This window comes from Ptychodera flava, chromosome 8, assembly GCF_041260155.1.
Source record: "Ptychodera flava strain L36383 chromosome 8, AS_Pfla_20210202, whole genome shotgun sequence".
Lineage (NCBI taxonomy): Eukaryota > Metazoa > Hemichordata > Enteropneusta > Ptychoderidae > Ptychodera > Ptychodera flava.
The window spans coordinates 45,226,579-45,248,032 of record NC_091935.1 but is presented as its reverse complement, the minus strand read 5'-3'; the positions used below and the strand labels follow the sequence as shown (position 1 = coordinate 45,248,032).

The 21,454-nt window shown below is 38.6% G+C and overlaps 1 protein-coding gene across 1 annotated transcript; it reads right to left on the bottom strand.

Annotated features, from left to right (window-relative positions):
* Nucleotides 1–14,929: 14,929 nt before the first annotated feature.
* Nucleotides 14,930–16,423, bottom strand: LOC139138115 (E3 SUMO-protein ligase KIAA1586-like). The gene has a single exon (XM_070706338.1). The coding sequence runs from the start codon at nt 16,421–16,423 to the stop codon at nt 14,930–14,932; it is 1,494 nt and encodes a 497-aa protein (XP_070562439.1).
* Between the last annotated feature and the right edge of the window lie 5,031 nt (nt 16,424–21,454).

The window sequence follows — 21,454 nt, the reverse complement described above, 5'->3', positions numbered from 1 at the left end:
ACGAGCTGAATACTGTGTATCTCAGCATGTTTTGGGGAGTAGAACAAAGACATTTTGTTGAAATTACAAAAAAAAAATTAAACTGCAAGCAGCTTAACGGGGCCCAAGCAATTGCAAACACTAGCAAAAGCCGTAAGGTGCTTCATCAGATCAAATTTAGAACATGTAGCACTCATTTATAGACATTTATAGGCATATTTGTTCAATTGAGATGAAAGGTCGTATGAGTCTCTTCGATATTTTGGCAAAATACATTTCTTCCCAAATTTATCGCTCTATTGACTGGTCAATAATGAACTTATTTAATGAGGTACAAGATGTGGCAACATAAGGCCCCGAACATCAATAGCATATCATACGTTGTGGTAGCTGATTTATAGGCGAACATGCATATTTAAGGTCAAAGGTCATCGGAGTCATGTGACAACGAAAATAAGACCTCTATCTCTAAGTAAGCACAGAATTAGTTATGCTCATAATTAATGAGGTACAGGATATGCCGTCATAAGGTCCCCCATCATACTAAATGTGAAGTTATGGACATATATGTATTTTTGAGGTAAAAGATTATCGCAGTCATGTGACATCTCATCAAAAACATTATATCCCATAGTTATCCCTATGTAGCGAAAATAAGACTGCTATATCTATTGGTTAGCCCAGAATTAGATATGCACATAATCACTGAGGTACAGGATGTAGCGCCATCAGGTCTCCCATCATGTCGAATATGAAGGATGTAGCACTTGTGGTTACTGCGTTATGGACAAATATGAATAGTACGAGTCAAAGGTCATTGGGGGTCATGCGACATTTTTTCAAAAAGCCTTGAATTTTTATAGTTATCCCAATAAACAGCTATCTCTCTTGGTAAGCCGAGAATTAGATATGCGCATAATTAATGAGGTACAGCATATACTGCCATAAGATCTCCCATCATATCAAACATGAAGGGCGTAGCACTTGTGATTACAGAGTTATGGACATATATGTATATTTGACGTCAAAGGTCATCGACGTCACATGACATTTCGTAAAAACTGCTCTGATAGTTATCCCTGTACACCAAAAATCAGACCTCTTGCTCCATTTGGAACCTTATAATTAGACATGTGCACAATTAATGAGTTACAGTATGTTGCCATGGTCAATGGTCAGAGGGTATCCCCTAAAAATTTTGGCGTACATTTTCGTCCCTTCTTGACAATGTTCTTTTCATTAGACGGTGACCTTCCCTGACTCTTACATAGGTCAAAATAATCCATTACTGTAGCTTAGCTGCAGAGGTATAGCAAAGGGCAAAGGTCATTGAAAAATGTGGAAAATAATACTTTAAAAATCTTCTCCCTAATACGAAATGGCTTGTGACCTTGAAATTTGGCATTAAGAAGCCTTGATCTACAAATGTCGCTAATAGTAGTTTGATTGATTAAATTATATGCAAATGAGATGGATTTAAACGTTTCGATTGAAGATAACTGCTAAGTCATGTGACCAGTCGGTATGGTAACCAACTAAATAAAGAAGAAGAAGAAGAAGAAGAAGAAGAAGATCATTAAACCTGCAAGCAGCGTTGGAGGGGCCCAAGCAGTTGACTTGGTTTCAGGTGTTTGCAATGATGATACTATGTGCAAAATGTCAGTTTTTCAATGGTCTTTTGGTTCTTGTAAACAAGAATTCCGGACATCATTTCATGGTTATTGTAGATTTCACTGATAATCGTAGTTTTTTTCGCAAGAACTAATATTCCCGCTTAACCATATGACCGATCCAAATGCCTTCTGCAAACTTGCAAGTGATCACACTAAGGGTGACACAAGTAAAATTTAAGTTCAATTAGTGTAGTAGGTCTGGAGAAGAACATTGTTCAAAGATTACATTGCGATTTACACAAAATCCAATATGGCCGCCAAACCATACGACCAATCCGAATGCCTTTTGCAAACTTGAATGTGCTCACACTAAGGATGACACGAGTAAAATTAAAGTTCAATCGGTGTGTTAGGTCTTCAGGAGAAGACTTTTAAAGATATTATTAGGATTTTGGCAAAGTCCAACACGGCAGCCAAATCACGTGAACGATCCAAATGCCTTTCGCAAACTTGAACGTGTTTCTACTAAGGATGAGAAGAGTATACTTGAAGTTGAATCGGTCTGTTGGTTCTTGAGAAGAAGATTTTTAAAATTTAAATTGGTATTTTTCGAAAATTCAATATTGCGGCCAAGGTTACGTGATCACTAAATTATATTTGCAAATTCTTAAGACCTCAGGTCATCTTTGTTATATACAAAAATATACAAAATTTCAAATTGACTAGACCCCCAAGGTCATCAAGACACGCTATTTTAGGTTTTTGAAAAATCCAATGTGGCCACCAGGCCACCTAACGAGTGAAAGTTTCAAGGGTCAGGTGCACCAGTACTTATAGGTATCTATTAGCCCTACAAGTTTGAGAAGAGCGTACGTTCAGCCGTTTAGAGATCTAGGTTGACAAAAATGGCTACAAATCCTTGAAGACGAAAGAGTCCCGTTCATTATTTGGGTCTGTGATTAAGGATGAGTTGCTCGGTTGTGAAAATATTAAAACACTTTGGACTTCTACCAAAATTACAACAGGCCATTAACTTAGTCAACTAGTAATAAATCAACTGGATGTTGACATACACTTTTGCATTCTATCATGACACTGAAAGATAATCACGTGTACCACCACATTTTATACACAATACCGCAAATTGTCAGTGAATTGTATTACAGCACTGTAATATCTGTACAAATTTCATAAAATTTGATGAGGTGTTAATTGCCATATCACTCTAATTGGAAAGGTTCAGAATATATGTAAATTAACAATTAACACAGCGTATTTGTTCAATGTTAAAGCAAAATGTTAAATGTGAAAAGTTATATGAAATTTTGTGCAGTATTGTTGATATATGTCGACACTGTCATTACTGTCTCCAAAGGGAAACCATAATATGGATAAAATGATACATCATAACTTCACTAATATGCAAGCCATACTAACTAAAATCTTATCAGTTCTTGCAAGTTGCATATGGTACCTGTCTACCAAAGTTGGCTTGAATCTGTACAGGCGTTTTTGATTAATCGTGTAATCAGACAGACAGACACACTCACTCTCACACACACACACGGACAAACAGACAGATATAGCTATGACAGTAGCTCACGTGTGTGAACAGTGAGCTAAAATGGCCGTCAAACGGGTCACTCTCACACACAGACACACACAGAGACAAACAGACAGACATCGCTATGACAGTAGCTCACGTGTGTGAACAGTGAGCTAAAAATGGCCGTCAAACGGCTATTTTGGATCACATCACAAAACAAATCAGCGTGCTTTGTATGACTTAAGGTGTAATCCTTGTATCAAGTTTGATTGAAATCCCTGCAGGCACCTCTGAGATATCTGCGTGAACAGACGGATGCACGCAAGGACGCACGGACATGGCCGAACCTATAAGTCCCCCGGGATGGTGTCCGTGGGGACTAAAAATATATCCGACTATAATTATCCCTTGGTCGCATACCTTACATTGTTCAATTGACCCCACCCTGTCGGACTCTGTGTGTATACGCCAGACTAATATGGCCGTAGCTTTGCTGCACAGGTATTGGGCAAGTCGGAGGTTACTGAAAATAAGAATAATAATGCTTTAAAAATCTTCTTCTAAATATTCACGTGATACTGACCTTGAAATGTGGCATGAAAGATTCTTGCCGTATAGTCTACAAATGTTGTAAACTTTGATTGATGAATTTTTATTCAAATGAAATGGATTTAAACGTTTCAATTTTGAAGATTAAAATGGACTTTTGGAAAAAAACCGATATGACTGCAAAACCAAGATCCAAATGATTGTAGCAAACTTTTAAATTCCCTACACTAAGGATGATACGGGTAAATTTTCAGTTCAATGTGTGCATTGCTTCTTGAGAAGAAGATTTTTAATAGTTAAATTGATACTTGTCGAAAATCCATTATGGCGGCCAAAGTCACGTGTTCGCATGCGATTTTATTACCAAATTTTAAAGATCTTTGGTAATTGTTGCAGTACAAAAAAAACAGTATGGCCGCCATGTCACGTGACCAATCAAAATTTGTTGACCCAGGTGCACGAGAACTCATAGGACTCTATTAGCTCTGCAAGTTTGAAGTGGCTGCGCACAGCGGTTTTTGAGATCTAGTTGAGCAAAGAATTGCGGCAGAAGTAGAAGAAGAAGAAAGCTGAACTCCTGCAAAAACAATAGGGGCCCAAGCCCAATAGGCCCTATGGGCTTGGGCTCCTAAATAAAGCTGCAAGCAGCGTTGGTGGGGCCCAAGCACTTGCAAACACTGACAAAAGGTACCATAATGATAATGATAACACTCCAATGATAACACTCAATGATAACACTCCAATGCTGATTGGTGCTACAAACAATTAAATTAAATGGTGTCGCACTTTTGGTTACTGATTTATAGGAACATTTATGAATCGAGGTCAAAGGTCGTGTGGGTCTCATAAGGATTTTGGCAAAAAACTTGTTCCAAACTTTATCCATGTATACCAAAAATCAGACTTTTAGCTCTATTGGCTGGCGCAAAATGAGAAATGCACATTATGAATGAGGTTCAGGATGTTGAGCACTAAGGGCCCATCACTGCTGACCATGAAGGGTGTAGAACTTGAGGTTACGTATTTATGGGTATATATGCATATATGACGTCAGAGGTCGCCGAGGTACATGACATTTTGTCAGAAACTTTCCCACTATACGTATCCCTTAATTAATATACCTGACATTGTTTAATTGACACAACCCCTCTCGGACTCTGGTATAGGCCAGATTCATATGGCCGTAGTTTTGCTGCAGAGGTATAGCGCAGGTCAAAGTTTATTGAACAGAGTTAAAAATAACGCTTTAAATCTTCTTCTAAAAATTAACGTGCCTCTGGCCTTGAAATGCGGCATGGAAGAGCCTTGGCATATAGTCTACAAAAGTTGTAAACAAAACTTCGATGATTTTTTATGCAAATGAGGTGGCTTAACAGTTTCAATTTTTAAAGGTTAAAATAGGATTTTTTCACAAAAGCTGATATGGCCGCCAAACTACATGACCGATCCAAATGACTTTTGCAAACTTGAAAGTAGAGTACCTACACGAAGGATGATATTAGTAAAGTTTCAGTTCAATCATTGTGTTTGTTCTGGTGAAGAAGATTTTCAAAGATTAAATTGGTATTTCTCAAAAATCCAATATGGCCGCGAAATCTCGGGACTAATCCAAATTTTTTGGCAAACCTGAAACTATATACAGTAAGGATGATATGAGTAACAACTCAGGTCAATCGCTGTGTTGGTTCTGAAGGGGAAGATTTTCAAAGATTGTGACCAACCAATCACCAGTCACGTGACCAAGCAAAATTTGTAGACCCAGCTGCATGAGTACTCATAGGACTCTATCAGCTCTGCAACTTTTAAGTGGCTGTGAAAAGCGGTTTTTGAGATCTAGCAGAGCAAACAATTGTGACGGAAGTAGACGAAGAAGAAAGCTGAACTCCTGTAAAAACAATAGGGGCCAAAGCCCCTATGGGCTTGCGCCCCTAATTAAAGCTGCAAGCAGTGTTGGCGGCGCCCAGGCCGTTGCCCTGGTTTCAAGTGGTTGCAATGGTGATACTATGTGCAAAATTTGAGTTATAATGGTCTTTTTTCTTGTAAAGAAGAATTCTGAACATCATTTCATGGTTATTGAAGGTGTTGTTGATAACCGTAGCTTTTCCGCAAAACCAATATGGCCGCTAAACCACGTGACGGATCCACTGCTTTTTGCAATTTGAAAGTGGTCATACTAAGGATGAGACGAGTGAAAAATCAAATCAAAAGTGTGTTTGTTCTGGAGAAAAAGATTATTACAGATTAAATTTGGATTTTCCCAAAATCCAATATGGCGGACAAACCATGTAACCAATCCAAATGCTTTTTGCCAACTTGAAAGTGGTCACACTAAGGATGACATGAGTAACATTTCAGGTCAATCGGTGTTTTAGTTCTAGGGAAAAAGATTTTTAAATATTAAAATGGTATTTTTCGAAAATCCGATATGGCGGCCAAGGTAACATGAATGCACGCAGTTTTAATTTCAAGTTCTTTGGACGTCAGGTCCTGCGTGCCATACAAAAATTTCAAATTGACTAGACCCCTAGGACTTCAGGAGAAGCCATTTTTAGGTTTTTATATAATCTTTTATTGTCGCCACGTCACTTGCCAATCAAAATTTTAAGGAAAATTTGCACGAGTACTCTGTACCTATTAGCCCTGCAAGTTAGAGAAGTTTACGTTCAGCAGGTTCTGAGATCAGAGCGACAAAAAGTTACTGAAGAAGAAGAAAATTAAAGCTGCAAGCAGCGTTGGCGGGGCCCAAGCGGTTACCATGGTTTCACGTGCTTGCAATGATGATACTTTGTGCAAAATTTAAGTTTTAATGGTCTTTTGGTTCTTGTAAAGAAAAATTCTGAACATCATTTCATGGTTATTGTTAGTTTCGCTGGTAATTGTAGGTTTTTTGCAAAAACCAATATGACCGCAAAACCACCTGACGGATCCAACTGCTTCTCTCAAATTTTTCAAAATTCTCTCAGCTAGGCGACTGATGCCGTATGTTGTGGGTTCGAATCCGATTGAAAACTAGCCGTATTTCTACCCTGGGTTGGTAACACTGCTGGTGGACAGAATTGTCCCCGAGGTTATCGTTCGCCCAGTTAAAGCGATGAAATTCGTTTCTTCGCTTCGATAAAGTGTGTATGTGCAATGTATGATAGTGAGCATGCGTGCGTGAGTGCTTCACGAACTCTACAACGTGTTGAGCGGTCTCAGTCAGAAAAAAGGTAACAACTTAGCCGGCTATTGAACCACTCTTTTTTGGGAGTGGAGATTTAGCCGAGCGGTTCTGTCTGTGGCCTCTCAGCTAGGCGACTGATGCCGTATGTTGTGGGTTCGAATCCGATTGAAAACTATCCGTATTTTCTACCCTTGGTTGGTAACACTGCTGGTGGACAGAATTGTCCCCGAGGTTATCGTTCGCCCAGTTAAAGCGATGAAATTTGTTTCTTCGCTTCGATAAAGTGTGTATGTGCGATGTATGATAGTGAGCATGCGTGCGTGAGTGCTTCACGAACTCTACAACGTGTTGAGCGGTCTCAGTCAGAAAAATGTAACAACTTAGCCGGCTATTGAACCACTCTTTTTTGGGAGTGGAGATTTAGCCGAGCGGTTCTGTCTGTGGCCTCTCAGCTAGGCGACTGATGCCATATGTTGTGGGTTCGAATCCGATTGAAAACTATCCGTATTGAAACTGCTTACACTAAGGATGAGCCGAGTAAAATTTCAGTTTAAAAAGTGCGATGGTTCTTGAGAAGAAGATTTATAAAGATTAAATTGCGATTTACACAAAATTTAATATGGCCGCCAGACCACGGTACCATTCCAACTGCCTTTTGCAAACTTGAAAGTGCTCACACTGGATGATACGAGTAAAAGTATGTTCAATCGGTGTATTAGATTTGGAGAAGAAGATATTTAAAGATTAAATTAGGATATTTGCAAAATCCAATATGGCAGCCAAACCACGTGACCGATCCAAATGCCTTTTGCAAACTTGAAAGTGGTCCTACTAAGAATGACACGAGTAAAATTTCAGTTCAATCAGTGTGTTAGTTCTGGAGAAGAAGATTTTTAAAGATTAAATTAGGATTTTTGCAAAATTCCATATGGTGGTCAAATCACGTGACCGATCCAAATGCCTTCTGCAAACTTGAAATAGATCACATCCAAATGCCTTCTGCAAACTTGAAATAGATCACAATAAGGATGACATGAGTAAAATTTCAGCTCAATCGATGTGTTGGTTCTGAAGAAGAAGTTTTGCATAGTGACAGAAGGTGGTTATACCGGAGAAAATTACAAAAAAGTCATATGTTTACAGTGATTCTTGGATACCAAGGCTTTGAGAATCATATTAGGTCAAGAGGGCGAAGCGTCACAGTTTAACATTTGATGCGAGAAAGAAGGGTTTAGAACGTTTTAACATTGGCTTTGCGCATTGGCCATCTTCTGTCATTACACTCATACACTGTCTTGGACATCTACGGCCAGCCCTAACCGCATGCGGCTGTGTCAAGTTCGTCGCTTTCGACCCAATGATTTTTGACGATAGCAGTGATAGAACAGAAACCTAAAGGCATAAAGATGTGATTAATTAATGATACTCGTGTTTTGCAATGAATAACGTCAACGAAATGATTTTGTGATCTATTTTTTGGGATGAAATATGCCAATTGTTCGTATCAAAAGATGAACTCGTCAATATAAATCTCTAGAATAGTTTGTTGTAGATTCAAAAGCAAGTAGCTTTTACGTACACAACACTTCGAATGCAAACAAACATGAAACGAATAGTACGATGGGCTTTTTGTCGATACTGGCACTTCTTTTTTAGTTTGGACATGCCCCATGCGTGCATTCTACCCCATAAAGCCATGGAGAGCGCGCAAATAATCACAGAATACATGCATTATCAGGCGTAGAAATGTCGACAATAGCAGTCAGCATTTTAATACCGATGAAGTAGATGAAAGCTGTGCATATTGGTGATTACTATTTATGAATTTCAATTCCCTGATAAAAAGACTTATGGATGCTAAAACAGCGAAGTTTAATCCCCACCCATCCTGTCTGTGCTATGCTTGAATGACAACGGTTGCTTGCAGTATATCGTCGTGATCGTTGAGTCCATCATATATTTAAGCAATAACCCACGCCGCAGGAGGGTATACACGAGATTTTGGTACAATGCGCAACATATAGCACGAGCCGATAGGCGAGTGCTATATGGAGCGAATTGTACCAAAATCGACTGTATACCCGACTGCGAAGGGGTTATTGCTATTATATTATATCAACTTGTGTGTCTTTGTTGTCTTGTTTGAGTAGTTTCGTCACTTTAGCCCCAAATGCAAGAAATGGACGTGTGCGAGATCGATCGTCGGAAATTCTGCGCCCGAGACCGAGCATTTTTATGTTGATATTAAGTACACGCACACAGTATTGTACGATAAATACGCATACGTTCATCAACATTGCATTTTATTCGCATGCAACGCGAAGACTATCATTAAAATACCTGCTGCAGACATAGAAAACAGGTCAAGAGTTCAAATCAAAAGAAAAAGTAACAATTTTTTCGTAAATTTACATATGAACAATAGTCCTGGGTTTTTTTTGGCATACTAAAAATAGATTTGACTCATTCTGTACCGCTTACTCGTATATACGGTATACGTCGACCGGCGTCGACAGAGGTGGTACAGTGAAGTTACACTTACAGGATGTATTTTTGATGGATAATTCGGACGTACCAGAAAACATGCAGTTTTGAAATAATCCAGACGTACAAGGACTGCAATTGTGATGAACAGTTGTACAGTGTGTGTTGCCCGATGCAGCGAGAGCTGTACGCTGATATTGTTCGTAGCATTTGATGTCAAATTTTATCGGAGTCGCCAGGAGTCGTCCCATTGTTATTTTGAACTTCTTGGTCTACATCGTTAGGACATCCTGGTTTGTTGCAGCCCAAACTTTGGTAAAGAATATCTGACATACCGTTACTGTGAAGAAGTGTCAATTTATTAGTGTGTGAACGAATACTAGCATCACTTTAAAGAGCGGTAGGATATATCACGTCTCGATTCCCGCAATATCAGAAAAGTGCACGGTGCGCTGTCGCCTCAATGCAATAATTCGTCTACATCACACTCAAATGTGCCGCTTCATAGATGTATTTTATCATCGATCCCAACTTATTTTCACCAAGAGGTGAGTTACAGACCCACACTTTATCTGTGTATCAAAATTCGGTATTCTTTCTTTGAAACAAAGCGGACTGTTTCGGTTTTTCGCTAGGGTCGATGGTTTAGATGGGTACGTTCAAATGCAGCGAGTTGGAAATTTTCGAAAATGCTGGTTTAGAGGCCCGTTTTACCACTGCTATCAGTGCTAAAACTGTAAACAGTATTTTAGCATTGATGGAATGGGCTCTCGTCCGATCAGAATGGCGCATGGTAGCATGATATAATATAATGTTTGACAAACCCGTGCAGGCATATACGTAGCTCACAGGCGAATACGTACTGTAACAGTACCTTTGAGTAAATACAATAAGATGAGCTTGACCTGCAGTAAAGACAAAGTGGTCTGCGAAATGAGTTACCATAGACATTGATCAAGCTCAAATATATTTCGAAAAACTTTTGTGGACAATCGCCTTTGCGTCAGATTTTACAAAATTTTAACAAACTCATAAAATAGAACTTTTCCGAAAATATTATTATTACATTGGTTGTAGATCGATGTCAAACTCATGCTACATTATTTGATATTCCATTCGCATTGTTTTCGCAAATGCACCTTGCAGTTCTACTGCTAGTCAAAGAAAAATAATTTATTTTACAGGGCGTTAAGTTGCAGGTTGTTACACGTGTCTGATGGTTACAAATGTTCATCAGCCGTATTCGACTTCAACGGAGCATTACGGAAAATATATCAGACAATATGATTATCATTTATGGGCCCTAAAGCCACATAAAAATTTCACTTTAGGGTTCGTTAATTAGCGACAGGCTTGATGCAGGCCGTGTACAACTGCCACTGTCCGATATAGTACGGTCGGAGGTGGCCCATCTTTAAAGACACCCCTTACGTGAGCCTCTTACGGTTTAGGTAGTTTGCGCCTCGAAATAAAAGGCTTACACTTTCGCTCAAACTTTCCTTAGGTAAACTTTCAACCATTCCCTTTCAAAATCAAGAATAAAAAACTGAGGGTAATCGTTCAAATTTTTGCACTGGAGAAACGAATTACAAAATATTTACCGATATTTCAAATTCTAAATGGCCGCCTTCTCCGTATTATCTTTATTTGGGAAAGTAAAATTCCCGATTTTCACGGAACTAACCCAGTGAAAATGTCATCTACCTTCAAAATGAGCACTCACAAGTTGTAGGTCAAAAGGATATTGTAAATGTTTTAGAGTTCGAATATCTGTCCCCAAGGCGCATTCTACCTTAAACCGTATTGACAAGACAGTTTTACAAGATGGCCTTAATACTATAGTAACCTATTTTCCTCCAAAAATACACGCCCACGCACATACAAAGTTCGACGAAAACTTTCAAACAAGACTTCCGTATTTCAACCTACAAAAAATGCTGCAGTCTAGTCACGACGACACAATGAGAAGTCACCAATTTTGAAAACTAGCCGTATTTTCTACCCTGGGTTGGTAACACTGCTGGTGGACAGAATTGTCCCCGGGGTTATCGTTCGCCCAGTTAAAGCGATGAAATTCGTTTCTTCGCTTCGATAAAGTGTGTATGTGCGATGTATGATAGTGAGCATGCGTGCGTGAGTGCTTCACGAACTCTACAACATGTTGAGCGGTCTCAGTCAGAAAAATGTAACAACTTAGCCGGCTATTGAACCACTCTTTTTTGGGAGTGGAGATTTAGCCGAGTGGTTCTGTCTGTGGCCTCTCAGCTAGGCGACTGATGCCGTATGTTGTTAGTTCGAATCCGATTCAAAACTGGACGTATTCCATAAGTGATATACTATTGCATATTTGAAAAATCTGTTGTTCGTCAATGTTTAGTTCAACATGTATGTCTACTAACACGGACAACATAGTAATGTGTCTTTATTCAGTGCAAGGTCTTATCCCATCGAACATTTTTACAGAATACATACAATAATGAGATGGTCCGTGATAATAAACATTTACAAATACCTATGTACACTCGGAATATCCAAACTTACACCATGGAGATGCTAGCTCCTTGTAAAAGGTGGTAACTCTTAACATCTTTTCAATGCGTTTATCAAATATATAGACTACTGAGAAATCACATGCTATCTCATGACGAAAGAAGATTTACAAAAGTTATTTCATTTGGATTTACTCGAAATGGTGTGGGAATGTAAGTAACCCTGAGGTTGTTCGCGTAAGGTCGTCACTTAAACATGCACTGAATGTGTAGCCAACGAAATCGTTTGCTGTGGCATTAATTTGGTGAAACAATTTTCCTGTGGTGTTTTCTAACATGACATGTCAACACTATTTGTAACAATCAACCCTATTTGTAACAAAACCTAATTTTCATAAAAATTTGGCCGTATTTGTTGAAATCAAATAGGGTTGATTGTTACAAAGAGGGTTGATACGTCACCCCTATTTGTAACAATCTACCCAATTTGTAACAAAAGCAGTTTCAGAAAAAATGAATTTCGACAAGGAAAAAAAAAATTGTCCCCAAACATAAGTATACCAAATGTCTTTATGATACGTTCCATTATGACCACCAAGCGGCTATTATCTTCTGAAATGTCCGAAACCATTACTAAGACATACCTTGACAGATGTCTTTTTAACTTGGCACAAGTACAGTACTCTGTGACTAACATTTGCATGTCAAATGTTTTTGTGATACTATTCAAAATGGCTGCCAGGCGGCCACTTCTTGCAATTTTTAATACCCTAGGCCATTACTGAGACGTGCCTTGACACAAAGACAGGCACAACAAACTATGACATACATACGCAATACCATGTCGCAATAACTAACCACTATAACGTGTATGTTCATGTCAAATGTCTTCACGTTAGGATCCAATACGGCTACCATGCATGCAGTAAATTCATTTAAATCCCAATGGACAAATCTATTGTCTATTGTTGTTATTGTTGTACTGGCATTGTAATGATCCTATTGCTTCTGACCTTATAAATTTGTCTATATCATCGATAAATTGGTGTATTCAAATGAAACGATGTTCTAAACCATGCTGATCTTCTTCTGTAAGGTACTGGCCATGACTTGGGTCCCTTATTGAAGCAGCAAGCACAGTGATAGCTATTTGCAACAAAAGCAATTTTAGTCCACGTATTGGATACGGTTTTGTAGCAAAGTAATAAGCAATGTATGGGCAGCTATCCGTGACAGTAATTCATCAGTTAATGACGAGATTAATTAAGATGTTATTTTTTTATGAGAGTCACGATTACGGAGAATATATGTTATTTTGATCATTTTGTAGCCTGTTCAGTTTTACCAGCAGGACAAATTGACTGGCTGTCATGTCAATGTCAGGGAATTCACTTGTGAATTACTTGGTTGTAATGAGCTGTCTTTGATATGCTTATGTAAGCCATAGTTCGTATAATGTATTTACTCAAAAGCGTGTCCACTTTTCAAAAAAAAATTCCTCTCATGGAAGGGTTATAACAAAACCCTTTGAATCTCCCAAACCGGGGAAACTAAACTGTTTTTGTCTCTCTTGGCTGCCACACTATTATAGAAAACTCTGCCTTTCACTTATAATCAATTTATTATGCACAGTTGTTTCGGTGATCGAACTCAAGTATTTCAAATTCTTCCCAATGACCCGTTTTGCTTTGTTAGTCCCCACGGACAGCGTCTGGGGGACTTATAGATTTTGTCATGTCTGTGCCTTTGTCAGTCCGTTAGTGCGTGCGTTCGTGCGTCCGTCCATTTGTTTACGAAAATTTCTAAGAGATGACTGGAGCGATTTCTTTCGAACTTGGTACGAGGATTAGTCCCAACGTCATCCTTTTCTTATGATTTCCTATGATTATTTAATATCCAGATTCAATACTAAGACACGCCTTGAGTGATTTTCTTCAAACATTGCACAAAGACAACACTTTGTGAATTACATTAGCATGTCAAATGTCTTCATTATACAATTCAATACGGCCGTAAGGTGGCCATTTTCCCGGGATTTTTAAGACATGCCCGGATAATTTCTTTAAATCTTTGCTCAAGGACAACACACTATAGCTTACATAAGCATATCAAATGTCTTTATGATACGTTCCATTACGACCACAAAGCGGCCTATTTCTTCTGAAATGTCAAAAACCATTACTAAGACATGCCTTGACAGATTTCTTTTAACTTGGCACAGGGACAGCACTCTATGACTTACAAAAGCATGTCAAATGTCTTTGTGATACAATCCAATATGGCTGCCAGGCGGCCATTTTCTTGCAATTTTTTAATATCCGGGTCCATTACTTAGACGTGCCTTGACAGATTTCTTTTTAACTTGGCACAAGGACAACACACTATGACTTACATACTCAATGACATGGCACAACAACAAACACTATGACGTGAATATTCATGTCAAATGTCTTCACGTTAGGATCCAATACGCTACCATGCATGCAGTCAATTCATTTAAATCCCCCATGGACAAATCTATTGTCTATTGTTGTTATCGTTGTACTGACATTGTAATGATCCTATTGCTTCTGACCTTATAAATTTGTCTATACTGTGCTCTCCCTGGCTTTTCAAAACTGTTAGTAAATTACGAATTTAGGTTGAAAAAAATTAGTAAGTAAAATTACAGCCCCCCCCCCCCCCCCGATTTTTACAAACCAATACTGTCACTCCATATTTCATCATTGGAATTACATAGAAGTTATAAACTAACAATTTCACACTTTCCCTTTCAAGGTGTGCTTCCTGTGGCTTGAGTATGATCAAGACACAAATACTAAAATATTTGTACAAAGCATGCTGCTGGTGCCCAAGTATTACTCCTGCATCTCAAGATGCTTACTGCAAGGAAGAAGCCACTGTGAAGGCTGCCATGACCAATATTTACTACATAGCAAAGAAGAACTGCCCAAATGATCATTTCAGTTACCTAATCAGACAGACATACAAAAATTGACAAACACTTCATGCTTTTTCACACATTTATTCTGTTATTAATGCTGAACACATTTGCAAAACTCAATAAAACTTCAGAATACATTAGTCATGATACAATTCAACTGTTCTAAGTTTCATCCTCAGGGATATCCTCACCCAAACAGTGTGCCATTTTAGCCAACCTTTGAATATTATTGAGTAATCTACACATCAGGTCATGATCACCAACATCATCAGCAGTTGTACCTCTAGACTGAACATTGTACATCAGTCTCCTGTTTTTCATACCCCATATTTGGAAAGCCCTGTGAAAGTTGAAAGTATTCATGTCTCTCAAAGGGGGAGCCTCTATCGCCAGAGTCATCAGGCAACTGACAGATGATACTTTTAGGGATGCCCTGAGTTTTGTTTTGATCAAATTATAACGGGAAAATCCCCTCTCACAGTCTGCTGTACTGACTGGTATGATAAGACTAATTTTTGCTAGTATGGACACATTGGGATAAGAGCTCAAAACATTCATGTTCAGTATCTGCTGCCAAGTTGCCTGATAGGGCATGCCTCTATAGTTGCAAGACAATATACCTTTAACATCAGGCCATTCATCTTTCAAGGCAGAAGAATCAATGACTGGTTTACAAATTCTACCATCTTTGCCATTTCTTTCACAACCATAGTGCTCACACAATGCATCTATCTCCTGTTCACCATAGTTTTTGTACTCCTCACTAGAAGTTGGTGGATAATTACTTGGTACAAAAATTTTGAATGCACCAAGCAGACCAAGATCATCAAATCTGTCACTGAGGTTTGATACTAATTTATCTATGTACTTTTCCCTGCTACTCTGAAACCACTTCCTGTAGTTTTGATTGTCACTGATAGCAATACCCTCTGCCCCTTCTGGGAGAGTGAGAACAAATGATGGCTGAACAGGTTTGCCTACCTCAAACATCTTCAGGTAAAATTTACCAGTTTCATCTGGTTCATTGGGTACCATATTCAGAAACTCAAGTAATCTCTGACCAGCATTTACTTTCATATTTTTGAAAGTGTCACTTTTAGCTGTAACATGTGAGTACACAATTGAACAATCACTGTCAGACTTTTGGAATGTCTTACTCAGGAAATTCAGTTGTTTTAAAACATCTGACATGAAATGTAAAGTTGCAAGAAACTGGTATGTTGTCACATATTTAAACAATCCAACAGCAGTGGCATCACCAGTCCCAGTGTTAGGGTAGGCATCATCTGATAGACACATGATGAGGGGATTGAGATTAGCTAAAACAGCATCAACTGCTCCACCAACAGATAACCACCTGGTATCACAGGGGCGCACAAATTGTCTCCTTAATTCCATATTCAACACAGAGAAGATCTTGGTCAGTTTTGATTTGTGTTTGGTTGAGTAGTGAAAGTAATTGTAAATTTGGTTGAGTTTCTCTCCAAATTTGTCAAGGTATGGTATAGCATGTGAAGCTTGAGCAGCTGCAAGGGCAAGCCTATGAGCAATGCAGTGTGTTCTGATAATAAATGGGTTGTCCTGTTTCAGTAAAGTTGTGACACCTTTGTGCTTCCCTGTCATAACACTGGCACCATCTGTGGCAACAGCACACATTTTATTCAGTTTCAAACCCTTGCCCTCCAAAACACTGACAATTGTGTTATAAATGTCATCAGCTGAAGTTCCATCTAAACCTACAACCTCAAAAATCTAACTTTGATTGTGCCTTGTACAAGGTATCTAAATAAATGATAACAGTTTTATCCATGGCTATATCTGCCATCTCATCAGTCAGTACAGCAAAGAACTCAGACTGCTGAAGCTCCAATACCATCTTCTCATCTATGACCAGTTTCATGGCTTCTTGGAAGCTGTGGATGGAATTAGGGTGCTCATAATTAGTATGTGCATCAACCTTTAGTCCCTTCAGCTCATCACAACCCTATGAATAAGAAAATGAAAACATGAAAATTGTATCATGTTTCTGACTGATTTTTTTATATGTTTTAAAGACATGTTATACAAAGACAGGTTAACCATTTGAATGCTGTGATTTTTCAAAATTTAGTAGTTTATTTTACTAATTTTATGATATTTCTGTAATTTTATTGATAATTTTTGATCAAATGGAAATCACATTTCATTGGCTACACTTTTTTATCAAAATTTTGGCAAAAATCTGAAAAAAAATGACTGGGGTATACTTTATAAAGGCGAGAAAAATTGACTTTATTTACATCAGCAGTGTTTTCATAAACACAAATTTTAAGAGAAATCTTTATTTTAATTTTGAATCTATGCATAAATCCGAAAAATTTCAGCAGAAACCCTACCTGCATTATGGTCAGCCAGTTCAGGTCACTGAAATGATCATTTGGACAGTTCTTCTTTGCCATGTAGTAAATATTGGTCATGGCAGCCTTCACAGTGGCTTCTTCCTTGCAGTAAGCATTTGACACCACATCTTGAAAGGCAGGCGCGTATACTCGGGCAGCAGCAGCAGCTTTATGGTCACTAATCCTGGCATGCTTCGTGCAGTAATCTTTCAGGAGATATGGGCACCCAGGACTAGTAAATGAATTTCTATTCCCAGCCTTTTGCACCATTTACAGCTCATAAGTTTTGAGTCTTGGTCATACTCTAGCCACGGAAAACATGCCTTGAGAGGGAAAGTGAAATTGTTCATCATCTAGTGTATAGTCCAGGGGATGAGTGTTATCACATTGACATGTGAATAAATGGCCGTGTCGGACTCCCGACTAGACTGATGCTCATCAAAGCATTTGAAATACTTTTGACTCACCCATGACTGAATCTTGGGTCCTCGTTAGTTTTCTTTTGAGAAACCAATTTCCCCCACAAAGAGCTGCCGATAGTGATTTTTTTACAGTAGTACTTTCCATAACTGTACTCTCGCTGTCGCTCACAAATTACGAACAAAAATGAACATTTTAAACAGTATAATCATCAATGGAAAACTAAACTAGGTAATTAAATTTGCCGTGAGTTTCGATAGAAATAGTTTTTAAAAATGTAACCAATTTGATAAATGCGTTCAAATTTTGCAAACTCGATCACCAAGCGAGGAAAAAACATGTGACCCAGCTCAAATAACATGCCAAATGACCGACCGACTCACCTTCCACTCAGGCAAGAACTTCGCGCTACTTCGATCCACCTTCCTTCTTTTCTCTGTAGTTTCCTGATTTGCTTGTTTTTCCTTATCATTGTTGTTTTAGCTCAGGGAAGTATGTATCTAGCGTGTTACGGCTGTCGATGTCCGCTTCGATCCCCGAGACCCGCTGACCCTGCCTGCCATTTTCAATTTTGATGCTAATGAAAAAGTTTACAGCACGTGACAATGTAGGGTATCTCGAAACTGCCTTGATACACGTGATCTATGAAAGCATACTACTATCGCGCGTACAGAACGGGGATCTTGAAACGTTTAGCGCAATGCATGCTCATGTAGCCGGAGGCCGGTCAAAGGGTAATAACCATGTGACTTGTGTACATGTACATGCGCGATGCAGGATAACCAGATAACTTTTTGCGTTCGATTATCGGCCGGCAATCGCGACTCGATTTTTATTTTGAACTGAAAATCCGGCTTCAAAAAAGACAGGATAATTTTGCATTCGACCATCGGCCTAGAATCAAGATGTGATTGATATTTTCAAACGAAAATCATGCTTCAAAAACAACAAAATTGTTCGTAAATGGCCGATCACACATTCATTTTTTTTCGTAAATTTTCATTTTTGTTCGTAATTTACGAGCGTTACGAGCGACAGCGAGAGCACAGCTATATCATCGATAATTGGTGTATTCAAATGAAACGATGTTCTGAACCATGCTGATCTTCTTCTGTAAGGTACTGGCCATGGCTTGGGTCCCTTATTGAAGCAGCAAGCACAGTGATAGCTATTTGCAACAAAAGCAATTTTAGTCCACGTATTGGATATGGTTTTGTAGCAAAGTAATAAGCAATCTATGGGCAGCTATCCGTGACAGTAATTCATCAGTTAATGACGAGATTAATTAAGATGTTATTTTTTTTATGAGAGTCACGATTACGGAGAATATATGTTATTTTGATCATTTTGTAGCCTGTTCAGTTTTACAAGCAGGACAAATTTACTGGCTGTTCTGTAAATGTCAGGGAAACTACAAGTAAATTACTTGGCTGTAATGAGCTGTCTTTGAAGGTAGCCGGTGTTCTCAGGTTCTGCAAATTTCAATACTTAGAGTTAGACTCAACATAGGCCAAAGAGAAAGGTATACTGGGTCTATTGATTGAAATACTAAGTCATATTTTTGTCAAATCTCCTGTATTTTGTATTCGGCCAATTCTCCATTACAATCTCGTGTTTAGTTTAATGTCATCTCGTGTTTAGTTTAATGTCATGTCCCGTATTGCCCCCCTCACCCGCCCCAATATCGCTGTATTTGTCATCAATTGCAATAAAAGCCATCTTTTCCAGTTTTTAAGATATATGAACGTATAGTAAAAACGTGTCCATTTTTCAAAGAATTCCCCTCGTGGAAGGGTTATAACCAAACCCTTTGAATCTACCAAACTGGGGAAACTAAACTGATTTTTGTCTCTCTTGGCTGCCACACCTTTATAGAAAACCCTGCATGACAGCTATAGCATTTATTATGCACAATTGTTTTGTTGCTTTGTTAGAACCCACGGACAGTCATGTCTGTGTCTCTGTCGGTCCGTGCTTTCGTGCGTCCGTGTGATTTCTCACGAAATTTTTTCAGAGATGCGTTGAGCGATTTCATTCGAGGTTGATATGAGGATTGCTCCCTTTGTCAATCCTTTTTCATGATTTCTTAAAATTATTTAATATCCAGATTCGTTACTACTTGGTTGATTCCTTTAAAACGTGGCACAGGACGACATACTGTGAATTACATAACACGTCAAATGTCTTCATTATACGAGTCAATATGGCCGCCAGGTGGCCATTTTCCAAGGATTTTTTAAGATATGCCTGGACAGATTTATTTTAATCTTTGCTCAAGGACAACACACTATGACTTACATAAGCATGTCAAATGTCTTTATAATACGATCAATATGACCACAAAGCTGCCTTTTTCTTGTGAAATGTTCAGAACCATTACTAAGACATGTCTTGACAGCTGTCTTTTTAACCCTTTGCACCCTGACCCCCTGGTACTCTATGACGTCATCGGACATTTATGTCCGAGCCGGGTTCAAAGGGACAATACTCTATTACCAACATAAGCATGCCAAATATATTTGTGATACTACCCAATATGGCTGTTAGGCGGCCATTTTCTTGCAATGTTTAATAACCTGAGCTAATACTGAAACGTGGCTTGACAGAGCATAGGGACAACACACTATGACATACATACATACAGAAGATGTTGCAAGTGCAAGCCTAACAAGCTGCCATTCTCACAACTGTTCTGAGATTTTTATCTGGTTTATCTGATGTCAGTGACTGTTTGCCATCCAATGCTACTGTCTTTGATTCATGAAGGATCAGAGACTACACTGGACCTCATGCTCTATGGTTTTCGAAAGATGTTTTGACATATCGCTGCAGTTTTGTCATCTCTATATTGACTGATTTAGTCTAAAACTGAGCTGCACTGGACAACACTTTGCAGTTCTCCTTTCTTATGCAAATACATAATTATTGGAATTTCAACACATCATCAGCACTACGGTATATACACTAAAGACTTGAATTTACTCAATTTCTATGCCGAGGTATGTTTGACAGCTCAACTTGAAATGCAAGACATCACATTCATCTTGTTACTGACACCCATTAGTCATATGCAAATGAACAATTGCAACAAAACTATAACATACAACAGAAGCCTGTCAATCAATGTAAAGAAGAACACCTGTACTAAAGGACTCAATGTTCTCCTATAACATCATGGCATACTATTACATCGTTAGGGACCGTCTCAGATTGTCGCAGAAGTTCAAGAAACGAAATTTCTTCGTTTAGATCAAAACCCCCTCCCCCTCCCCCAAACGAAACTTCAAAAGTGCGAAATGTTCATGTCTGCCTGAGAGTACAATGTTGCATTTTGCTATAGCTACTATAGACGTATTCCCCTTGCCACATTACAATTAAAGTAATCGATCAGATTTGAGTACTAACAGGGCATTTTACCGCATAAAAGTTTCATTTTATTTTACTTTCCCTTTTTGCATCTCTTGTGCTGTTCTTTGTCTTTGTGAACACGCAATTTGTACTTGGTAGGGGCGGTAAATAAGCGAGAAACTTTGACAAGGGGGCCCAGGCATGTTCAATCATATTGAAACGACTATGACCAGGTGCATAACAAGTGGGAATAAAGACATCTAGTGGTTAGAGCAGACGCTTATAAATAGCACATTTTTAAATAAATTATACCTTTTGTCTATGTATATAATTTGATGAATGAAATGTTTATAATACAATGTTCCTATCGGTAAATTGTGTTTGGGGCACAAACGAGATGGAAACAGTTACAAATTTGTTGGCACAAGTGTGCAGTTTTTCTTTAATTTAAAATAAACACACGAAAACTTGTGATCACAAAATAAAAGTGCGAAAGTGAAGTTCACTAATTGAATGGAGGTCAAACCCCCTCCCCCCCTAA